At 42.7% G+C, this 11,929-nt stretch overlaps 1 protein-coding gene across 1 annotated transcript; it reads right to left on the reverse strand.

Annotated features, from left to right (window-relative positions):
• Window positions 1-3,727: 3,727 nt before the first annotated feature.
• On the reverse strand, window positions 3,728-8,567 carry CB4H12orf42 (chromosome B4 C12orf42 homolog). Its single transcript, XM_045466508.1, is given in 6 exon segments — window positions 3,728-3,954; window positions 3,956-4,108; window positions 4,110-4,217; window positions 4,262-4,371; window positions 7,708-8,040; window positions 8,435-8,567. Coding segments are annotated over 6 exon segments (912 nt in total). The 3' UTR covers window positions 3,728-3,879.
• Window positions 8,568-11,929: the final 3,362 nt, after the last annotated feature.

Raw genomic sequence — 11,929 nt, forward strand, 5'->3', positions numbered from 1 at the left:
GAGAGGGAGACACAGAATCTGAAACAGGCTCCAGGCTCTGAGCTGTCAGCACAGAGCCCGACACGGGGCTCGAACTCACGGACCGCGAGATCATGACCTGAGCCGAAGTCGGCCGCCCAACAGACTGAGCCACCCAGGTGCCCCTTATTTATTTATTTTAAAGAAAGATCAAGAGCAAGCAGGGAAGGGCAGAGAGAGAGAGAGAGAGGAGAGAGAGAGAATCCCAAGCAGACTCCATACTGCCAGCATGGAGCCCAACGTTGGGCTCAAACTCACAAACTGTGAGATCATGACCTGAGCTGAAACGAAGAATTGGATGCTCAGCCAACTGAGCTACCCAGATACCCCATCAATATCTATTTTCTAATGCAAATTTCAGTAAAACATTTTTTGCTAAAGTGGCATATCATCTTCCTTACAAGACACTTACACTATATGGTAAAATGTACCATAAGTTGAATCACATACCCCTGAAGAAATATAAGCAAGTTGTAATTCAGAACCTTAGTAACAATTATTTTAAACTATAGGACTTTTTTCTATTCCTCAGTGATAGTACTATAAATAAATACATATTATTTATATCCTAAAAGCAATTCATCCTCAATTATGGTTGTTTAATTCAGCATTGTTTTCAGAAATAATGGCATTGAGAAAGATTTAACTGCATTTACATTGGGGCATTTGTGTCTAAGTTCTAATAAAAAAGTAGTCGCCATTCAGAACTGGAACACCCACAGCCCATGAGTGTCACAGTCAAATTGAAAATGTCCCTCATCCATCACTATCAAAGCATGGTCATGGATGGACTGACCAAACTTCTCCCAACCATGTGTATCCAAAATGAGAAAAAAATAACTGGAAACAGCTTGTTACATTCCTCCAAGGAAGAATGTGTTCCTGGAGGTATTTATTAAGGGATGCTTTCTTTTTTTTTTTTTTTTTTTAATTAATTTATTTTTGAGAGACAGAATGTGAGCTGGGGAGGGACACACACACACACACACACACACACACACACACACACACAGAATCTGAAGCAGGCTCCAGGCTGTCAGCACAGAGCCCGACATGGGGCTTGAACTCACGACCTGAGCCGAAGTCTGATGCTTAACCAACTGAGCCATCCAGGCGCCCCAAGGGTTTCTTTCTTTAGTTCTGATACTTTCTTTACTACCTTGAAAAGAAATCCTTAATCTGAACCTTACCAGTTTACATGAATTCTGGTATATTTAGAATAGAGTTTAAGCAAAGTTTTCTCACCTGTGTTCCATAGGACACAAGTGCTACAAGATATCGATAGGTGCTATTTAAAAATATACATATTGGGGCACATGGGTGGCTCAGTAGGTTAAGCATCTAACTTTGGCTCGGAGCCTGGAGCCTGCTTTGGATTCTGTCTCCCTCTCTCTCTACCCTCCTGTGCTTGGGTTCTGTCTCTTTCTCTCTCAAAAATAAATAAACATTAAAAATGTGTGTGTGTGTGTGTGTGTGTGTGTGTATACACACAAATGCACACATAAATCAGGATTTGCTGACCAAAGTAGATTGAAAAACACTAGGCTAAACAGAGTTATCAAATTTTTTTATCATGCTAATTTCTGGGGATTCTTAATATGTTACTGTGCTTCTCCAAGAGGGAGCATGCTGGGCAACATCCCTCACACGTATTTATCTCTAGACTCCCCATCTCACAAAGCATCTTTGTAATTCCAGTGTTCCATGGAACACACTTTGAGAAACCTCTTTACAATATGGTATACCACATATTTCACATCTTTTGCTTGTATCCCTTTTCTCAATTATGAATAGAATTGCTTCCTCTGTATTGTATTTTTAGTAAATTCAGTGTTTCACTTCCACAAGTGAATCTATTGATGATATCAAAAACATTCTCCACCCTTGTAATTAACGATTATAAATTTTTGGTTAATTGGGGCACCTGGGTGGCTCAGTTGGTTAAGCAACCGACTCTTGGTTTTGGCTCAGGTCATGATTTCACAGTTTATGAATTCGAGCCCCCAGTCGGGCTCTGCATTAATAGTGCAGAGCCTGCTTGGGATTCTCTCTCTCCCCTCTCTGCCCTTCCCCCACTCCCTCTCTCTCCCTCTCTCTCTCTCTTTCTCTCTCAATAAGTAAATAAACTTTAAAAAAATTTTCTTGGTTAACTGTTTTACAATCACTTAAAGCAATAGTTTCTTGATCTGAAAAAGTTGTACTAACTCATCATTAGATAGCAAATTAAAATATCCCAGAATCAAGGGATGCCTGGATGGGTCAGTCAGTTGGGCGTCCAATTTCGGCTCAGGTCATGATCTTATAGTTCGTGGATCTGAGCCCTGCATTGGGCTCTGTGCTGACAGCTCAGAGCCTGGAGCCTGCTTGGGATTCTGTGTGTGTGTGTGTCTCTCTCTCTGCCCCTCCCCAACTCATGCTCTGTTTGTGTCTCAAAAATAAATAAATATTAAAAAAAAATAATAAAAAATATCCCAAAATCAAAATTTTACGTACACCCAGGAGTTAACCACACATTTCTCTCCAACCAAATGGCATGAAGTTGAACTTATAATTGTCATGTGAACTCTGGTGAGCAGGTGCCACTATCCCCTCAGGAAACAATAGCGACCACCACTGATAACCCATATGCTCTCTTACAATAAAGTCATGTTAATACATAAATACTAAAAATAAAAAATGTATTTATTATAAAACCATAGTCTGGAAGAAGTTAAGCTCTAAAGTTCGGGGATCCTTTTTTTCCTTTAAAGCGCATTACTCCTAGCAAATGCCAGGAAATCAAATCTTCCTCAAAGGACTAACCAGACTTCTAAATGTTAAGCAGTTACTGGTTATTACATTTCATTCCTATTAAAATTTGAGACGTAAATTTGGACGTTAGATTTGGTAAGTCTTGAATATAGGCATATTCTACATACTAATTTGAAATGAAGGGGGGGTCAGAATGCAGGAGGATTTAGGAACTCCACTTATCACACTCTCTGAATACAAGCCTGGGGGAGGAAAATAGCAAGGAACTTGAGTGCAAGTCTCCATATGGATGTATTGGTCTCATTGATTTGCGTTTCTCTTTCAATGCTGAGAAAAAGAACACTACACGTAAAAAACTGAAGTAAAATTAAATCATTTGATAGAGTCAGTCTCCGCATTAAATCATGGTGAAAAGACGCTGTGTTTAACCTAAGTTAACCGAAGCAAAAAGTAGTGCCTAAAATGACCAATTTGATAGAATGTTAGCTAAGGTTCTCCAGTGTTTCTTTATCACCAATAAGAGAACTCAGTATGTCTTTTGCATTAAACTTAGTTCCAAGAGTCTAGGGACCTCAAGGGAGGATCCAGCTTCGGATTTCTGACATAAAGACCTTCATATGGTCTGAAGAATTCCCCTAGGCACGTCAGGAGTAATCAAATTTCATGTTAACTATTAAATTACAGACATTCAATTAGGTGTCCCAACCCTCTGTTTAGAAATTCAAAAGGCCCTTAGAAAACATCCCTAAACCACAGCTCGAGTTGGCAAATGAAGCCGTTTACCTGCGAGAGCCAAACAGAGAGGGGTCCTCACAGTCCCTGCAGGCGCGGTGCAAAGTGGCACGCAGTGTACCCCATCCCCATTGTGAGGCACAAATTCTTTGTGACACCGGGAGACACCGCAGAACAGAAATACTATTAGAAATGCTTCAAAAGGAACATTTTTGGCGGCGATAGAGACTTTTGACATTATTTATTAGGTTCAAAACTGCTCCACAAAAGCCGAACAATGGTTCTGTGGAAACCAGTACATCTGAGGCCCTTTCTGTTGTTCTGGGCAGGCATTGATTCGAAGATGGGCAGCACTCGCGGACAATTCCCTCGCAGCGGTCAGTGTAAGGGAGCATTCACCCTCGGCCTAGGAGGGGCCTGTGAACAAGCCGTATGGAAACGCTGGGGTGGGCGGCGGGGGGGGGGGGGGGGGGGGAGGAGAAGAGCAAACCTTGATTAACCTCTTGGAGGGAAGGTGGGTGGGAGCACCGGCGGACAGAGGAACGGGCGTCCCTGCCAGATTGCCCTGGAGGGAGGCGTCCGCCTTGGGTCCCCTTTTCTCCCCCCTCCCCCCCTCCCCCGGGATGAGGATGCTTGGGGAGCATCACCGGTGCCATGGCAACCGCGCCTCCCACCCCCCCACCCCCCCCCGACTTCCGGACGGGCCCCAGGGCCGGCTTTGGAGAGGTGGGTCAGCCAGAGCGACGACTGCGTCTGCCACCCTGTCCTCCAGCTTGGGCTCTGGGGGACTCTGGGAGACCCCCGACGAGGCCGACGGGGCCTGGCTTCTCCTGCAGAGGCCTGTGGCGCTGGGAGGCCTCGCAGGGGAACCTGGAAGGCAGACAGGGAGGAGTGGCACTGAAATGGGTGGAATTCACCCGCCCCGCCGGGACTTGCAGAAGGTGTCCGCTGATGACTGGATGTTTGAGAAATCAACATTTGCAATGTGCTGAGAGCGAGTGAGAGAGCGAGAGCGAGAGAGAGAGAGAGAGAGAGAGAGATCCCTGGCATTACCTTACATGGTTCCCCACATTGCTTTAAGAAAACAAAATGCGATCTATTCCTTTCCTGCTGTTTGAAAGCACCCCTCCACGGGCGCACGGTGGCTTAGTTGGTTGAGCATCAGATGTTGGCTCAGGTCAGGATCTCAAGGGTCTTGAGTCTGAGCCCTGCCTGGAGCCTGGTGTCTCAGAGCCTGGAGCCTGCTTCAGATTCTGTGTCTCCCTCTCTCTCTGCCCCTCCCCTGCTCATTCTCTCTCCAAAATAAATGAAAACATTTAAAAATTAAAAAAAAAGAAGTTTCAAACCAGCTGAAAATGAAAACAATCCAGGAATTCGCTGATCCAGGTCTATACAACACCTACATACACACTAATATTAATAATAAATTCAGTGATTTTCTTTGCCCAACCAAATACTTTTTATGTAAAAGATGAGATATGTTTACAATACAGCCAATACTGAAAAAGAATATATACATATTCCATCTGATTTCCATGTATATCTATTTTTTCCTATGTAGGGTTTTTCCCCTGAGAAATTCTGCCCATTTTCCTAATAGCCTAATTCTTCAATAGTACAGTGAGACAAGTTATGTGTTTTAAACCACTTCCCACAAGTTTTTAAAGGACATTGAATAGCGTGTAGATGTACAGAGTATTTGGAACCACCTACGGGATCATTCACATTTCAAAAAATATGCATGAGATTAAAGTGCACAGTACCTTCCTTACAGTGGGTGTCCAAGAGCCAGTCCATCTCTCGGCAATTCAATTAGTTCATCGCATACTGTGCCCGGTATGTATTGGGCACCTCCCACTATACACTCAACATAACTAAGCCAAACACTGAAAACTTCTAGTGAGTTGGATTTTTCAGTGTGAGAATTATTTCCTGGAAATAATTCTATATCTCCATTTCTCTATCTCCAGGTAAGTAAAAGCTTTTAGAATGCCAGACATACCACTTTCCGAAAACTAGATGCTTAATAACCATTTGCAGATTTGGACTTGCAGCCTTGGCAGATGACTAATTCGTTGCCTTCAAAAATCAGTGCAAGGGAATTCCACAGAAGAACGTGGATGTGGCTCTGGAACTTTGCGCAATAGAATATAACCTAGACAGGTCAAGACACATCAAGGCTCGGTCATAAGCAAAGAATAGGAATTCCTTCCCTGAATGCAATGCGGTAATGATGCATTTTGTAACAAACTGTCTTACAGAGAAGTGTGGTGTCATAGAAGAAACAAGCCTTTGGTGTCAGACCATCATAGATCCAAATCCTGGCACATCACTTGCTCTAAGCCTCTTTGTCCTTACCTGAACCATAAGGGTTGTATTACTTACTTCAAAAGGTCACTAATAGGATTGAATTTGTTCATTCATTTGTTCATTCACTAATACTCGTCTGTTATATGCCTGCCAGTATTCTAAACATTAGAGATACAGAAAAGAATAAAGCAGGAAACATCCCTGCACTTATAGAACTTACATCCTAGCTATGGGGAGAGGGGGTGGGGATGGGGAAGTGGACTACTTAATAAGCAAATGAAGAAATGTGTAAGTATCAGCTGGTAATAAAGCCAAAGCAGAAAAATAATGCGGGAAAGGGGGTTAAGAAATGTCACATGTAGGTGACAGCTTCAATAAACACTTGAAGGAAGTGAAAAAGCAAACTTGTTAAGTATCCAAGAGAAGAACATGCTAAAATTAAAGCATCTGGGACATAGTAAGTGCTCAATCCCCAAGAGCCATTATTGCCATATTCAAAATCAATAGAGGTATACTCTGACCTGGAGTCAAAATGGAGGGCTTGAATCCTGACTCCAGCCCTAAAGTTACAGAATCTCCACGGGCCTCAGGTTCTGCATCCAAAGCATGGGAAAATAGCAGTTCCTATCTCAGAGGCTGGCCATATGGATCAAAATTGAAGACGTATGTTCAGAGTTTAGCACATTGCCTTACACGTAATAAGAGAAAAACATGTTAACCAACCAGTATCCTCAGCATCCCATGCTCAAGCCCAGCTTCCCGGAAATGAAGAAATCTTTGAATCCGCGTCTTTGGTAGAAGGTCTACCAGTGCCTCCTTTACCACTTTGAGCCCAAGCAGTACATTCTCCTCTAGTTCAAAGAAAGTTCTTCTTTGTACTGAGTCAAAATCTGTTTCTTTCTTCCATTGGTCAATTCCAGCAAACTATAAACATTTGAAGTGAAATATACCAAAAAAGATTTTCAAAAAAAAAAAAACAAAAAGCTATGTAAGACTACTATAATCCTTCTACATGACAGTTCTAGAGTGTCTAGAATATACATTGTTTCCTCACATTTTCTCACCTCCTATCTGAACAACAGCCCATAAATGCCACCACCACCATCACCACCACCATTCAGTCCCTGCTGTGTTCAGTGAACTTCATTTAGAGCAATCCTCTAATTACATCTCTTCAAGGCAGTAATTGTCATTAGTCAACAGATGAAAATACTGGGCTCAAAGAACATTTATAGGACTTGATCATGGCTACAGAACTGAGATGGGACAAAGCAGTTTGGAGCCCACGTCTCCAAGGTTTCGAAGCTCATTCCTTCTGGTCTGTTTCCTTACTTTTAATCATTACTCCCCTGAGAATTTTTGACAGGATAATATACATTATCCTGTGCTATGAATTCACAGTTTCATTATCTGTAAAATGGGGATAATAACAATACCTGCCTAAAGGTGTTATACGAGGCTTTCATAAAATAATGTGAAATGCTCAGCACAGTATACGGCACATGGTGAGAGCTTGTTAAATGGGGGATGAAGCAATCGTGATAGTAATAATTGTCATTGTAATTATCACTATCATTATCATTATCATTATCAGGTGCAACACCTGAATCATCACATTACTTGTCATCAAATCACACTTGTTCTCTCCTCCAATATGATACCCGGCAACAAGAAGACTTCCATTCAAGACTGACTGATACAGTTCTTATAGAACCTTCTAGAATAAGACCTGCCATTGGGTCAGTAGCTTTGCTTTTTGTATGAGGTTAAAAACAAAATGTGACCAATTGAAAAAAAAAAAAAAAAGGAATTAAGAGCCACAAGGTGATCCTTACCAAGTGGGGCGGAATCGCCCCTGGAATCGAAGGAGGGCTGATTCTGAAGCCTCACGTGTCTATTCCTGTGTGTTCCTGCAGCCTCTAGATGCACAGGCGTGACGGTGACTGGGTCTAATAGGCTTTTTTGTCATGGACTTTTCCAAAAGTGGACGACTCCAGGCCGCATCGGGTGCTCCTCTGGCTCTCTTTTTCATTTCTTGTCTGACAGCAAAGATCAGTCGGGTCTCGTCCCATTCACTGGATGGTGTTTGGGAGAAACTGGCCTCTCCATGGCTTTCCTCTTCAGAAAAAGCTGTACTTACAGCAGGAGCAGGAGACCTGGGTATACTGTACTGTTGAGCACAAAGTAGTCTTCTACATGCCCCTGGAGTCTGAACCTTTCCTGGAAACACTGCAAAAAACAAACGCAGTCGTTTAAAAGAATGGACTTCAGTATTACCTACTAAATTAATGATGGGAAGGATGAAATTAAGCAATATTTGATTTTGTTTTTTTGTTTGCTATTTCTATACTGAACAAACAGAAATGACAGAGAAGCCAAGGACCAGGGTACCAAAGTGGAAGAAGTGGAGGAGGGAAAAGATACAGCAAATGAGGTAAAAGGCTGAACATGCTTTTGCTGTAAGCACCATGTGAAGACCTGGACAAGATGAATCAGTCCTCACAAGAACCATGTCTCACAGATGCTATTATTACTCCATTTTACAGGTCAGAAAACTAGTTTGAGGCTAATGGGTTGAACTGTGTCTCCCAAGAAGGTATGTTGAAGCCCCAACCCTCTGCACCTGTATATATGACCTTATTTGGAAATAGAGTCTTTGCAGATGCAATCAAGTTGAGGCTGTTAGAGCGAGGCCTCAACCCAATATGACCAGTGTCCTTATCAGACACAGGCACACAGGAAGAACACCACGTCATGACGGAGGCAGAGACTGGAATACGGTATCTCCAAGCCAAAGCACGTCAAGGGTTACGGCAACCGCCCACAGCTAAGAGAAAGGCATGGAGTGAATTCTCCCTCAGAACCTTCAGAAGGTGCCAATCTTGTTGACACCTGGATTTCTGACTTCTGGCTGCCAGAACTGTGAGAAAGCAATTTTAAGTCATCCAGTTTGTAGTTATTTCTTACATCAGGCCTAGGAAACTTGGGGATCCACAATAGTTCCAATTTACCCACGTTGCCCCAGAAGAGTTATTAACAGTCTGGGGGGAAAAAATAAGGTGCTCAGATTTGGGGAGTAGAAGGTAGAAAAGAGGAAAAGCCAGGAGGTGTGGGATGGGAAAGGGAAGTGAGTCTATTTCCACGAGTTCTTCTGTGTGGCAGAAATGGTGCCAGGGCACACAAGTTTTTACCAGATTCCTATTCCCTGTTCTCAAGGTGTTTGTCAAGTGGCGAAGAGGGCGCTGGCCGTGTTAGGTACCAGGAAGCCCTCCTCTTAAACCACAGCCTTGTCTGCAGAAGGAGGAATCAAAGCAAATGTCCCTGCAAGGGGACTTACAGATAACAGAAAGAGGAGAAAGGGCCAAGGAGGAGGTACCCTGGAAGTACATGCCATACTTCCACAGGGGCCGGCCACTTCTCAGACCTTGTTTTATGTGGCCATGAGGGCATGTGAGCCCAGTCTAGATGGACTGTTCTGGTTTCAGGAGAAGCAGAAGTATATTTTTTATTTATGTAAAAACTTCTGATTTTTAAGTGTTGGTAACTCACTCGAGTTTTTTAAAAAACACAGCGTGGGCTCCACAAAACACATCTGCTCTCTGAATCACCACAGGCCATCAATTTGCATCTTTGGCCTATGGCCAGCACTATAAAAGTCACAATATCATTTGCTTCTGTTCATACCACCTTCATTTCAGAATATGATTTTATAAGTATTCAGCTAGGCACCATGGGAATGCGTATGCAAGCTTTGCGCATAAGCAGATTTGAGGGTTCTAGACGTTTTGTCTACCTCCAACACTTTAGGAAGATTGAGCTTTTATTTTCATTTTAATCAATTGCCTCATTTCATTTTGAAGTCCAGAATTTGAAATGGTGCACAAGTCCGTCAGGCTTTCCCGAATGCAAAGAACTATCTAGAATATTTCAAAACAGTAGCTCCGGGACTCTCGATCCCAAAGGAAAACCTACAAAGCTAGAACCAGTGGCATTTGATCTGCCCTTGTTCTGTTGTTCAACCATCAAGAACAGGAGCGAAGTCTCAAAGGCTCTCTACACACCTTCACATCCTAAAAGTTATGAGTGGAAAGAGATTTTATAGATTACCTAAAGTTCAACCCCACCACCCTCATCAACCACCTCTGCTTAAATACCTCTAGGAGCCTGAATCTCACTATCTCTGCATCAGGGATTTCATCTTATTAGAAGGGCAAATAAGTAACACTGTATTTGCTATATGATAAGCATACACACACACACACACACACACACACACACACATATATATATATATATATACATGGTTATATATAATACTACATATGAGGAATAATATTAAAGCCACCTTGGATGATGTTGGGACAGGTGGTGACTATGCTTATTTAATTGAATAACCAATATTTATTGAGCTCCTGTCATGTACCAGATACTAATCCAATGACAAAAGTTTACTCAGGCCAACAGAATTGATCATTTTGAGACTAAATTGACCAGCTGATATATAGCAAAATGGATTTCAGCACAGAAACCCAGAGCCTCTCAGGTTTATGGACACCAGAGCAAATTTCAAGTTTCCTCTATGACACAACTACCAGGTTGCCTGAATCACATAGAACAACCAGTTGTTTTAGCATTAAACAACCGGAGACTGTGGAAAATGGAAGGCCCTTTCGCAAACTCCAGTGGTTTCCAGTCTTTAAAAAAAAAAAAGTTTTCAAATTTATCTACCAAGATAGTGACAGAACTGGAGCCAAAATCCACTGCTCATGATTTAAAGTCCAGGGCTCTTTGTTAGGTTACACATCTCTTGAATCTAATGCAGTATTTCCCAATCCTGACTGCACATTAGCCAATGTTGGGCATGCTTTAAAAAATACAGATACGTGGTCCCAGGACCCCAGGACCTGTGGCTTCGTAAACCCCGCAGGTATTATATTAAGCAATCAGGGAAACACTTGTCTAATTCACTCATCAGAAATTTCAGGTACTGTTATAAATATTATTCAGTCCAAACAATCATGAACGTGCCAAAGCATGAAGTCAAAATGTCTCTCTCCGCTCTCTCTGTGGACAAGTCTTCATTTCAGAAACCAGCGTTCTGTATCACTTTGCAACTTGTATGTTCCTTTATATGTTATGTTTTCCCATCAGTAATCCCACTTGAGCCTGACAATAACCCTCCTGCTTCCTCATTTTCCTGAGGAGGAAACTGAGGTCAGAGAGTAAACACCTTGTCCATGTCACTAGCCAAACATCAGAGAAGCTAGGGTTGGGGACTCAGGTCTTAGATTTTGAGGGGATTTTTGTTTTTCTACTACCCAATCAGTGTCAGCATTGCCAGAGCAAACTGTCATGAAGTGGGTTTGGCGAAGGAAGGAATATAAATGCCCACCATAACAGCTAGCAAGCTGTGGCACTTGACCATGGACTTGGCACTGCCCTGGGACCCATGCCTTGGCCCATAGTAAATGCTATCGGCAGTGCTTCTAATGTGCAGAGGAAGAAAGGGCATCTGCCTGTGGCCCAATGACTGGAATCAGCTTCCATGAAAGCCCGCATTCTAGCCGCTCTCCCAGGCTGCCCCTCCAACTTTTCCAATACTTGGGGTCTTTGTTTTCTGGAGTGGTTTGTTTAAAAAAAAAATCTTCCCAATATCCCAGTTTTACAAGTTCTTTTCATGTGTAGGCGACTCTGCCTGACATCTCGCAGCTCAGATCTTCCATCCATTGCTAATTTCATTTGAAGTAATATCGTGGCAGACAGGAGATTTCAAGGTACAATAAAATAAGCCTCAGAGCTGAATGTATTTCACAGAAGCAATTTATCTTTCTCTCAGGCAGCAAAGTAGTTCATGATAAGTCATGACAGATTCTGATTTATTCATTTTATCCATTTTCTGTTCATTAGAAAACGACAAATATGGTGGGGCGCCTGGGTGGCTCAGTCGGTTGAGCGTCTGACTTCGCCCCAGGTCACGATCTCGAGGTTAGTGAGTACGAGCCCCGCGTCGGGCTCTGTGCTGACAGCTCGGAGCCTGGAGCCTGCTTCGGATTCTATGTCTCCCTCTCTCTCTGCCCCTTCCCCACTCACACTCTGTCTGTCTCTCTCTCAAAAATAA

Source organism: Leopardus geoffroyi, chromosome B4 (genome assembly GCF_018350155.1).
Source record: "Leopardus geoffroyi isolate Oge1 chromosome B4, O.geoffroyi_Oge1_pat1.0, whole genome shotgun sequence".
NCBI classification, from domain to species: Eukaryota; Metazoa; Chordata; class Mammalia; order Carnivora; family Felidae; genus Leopardus; species Leopardus geoffroyi.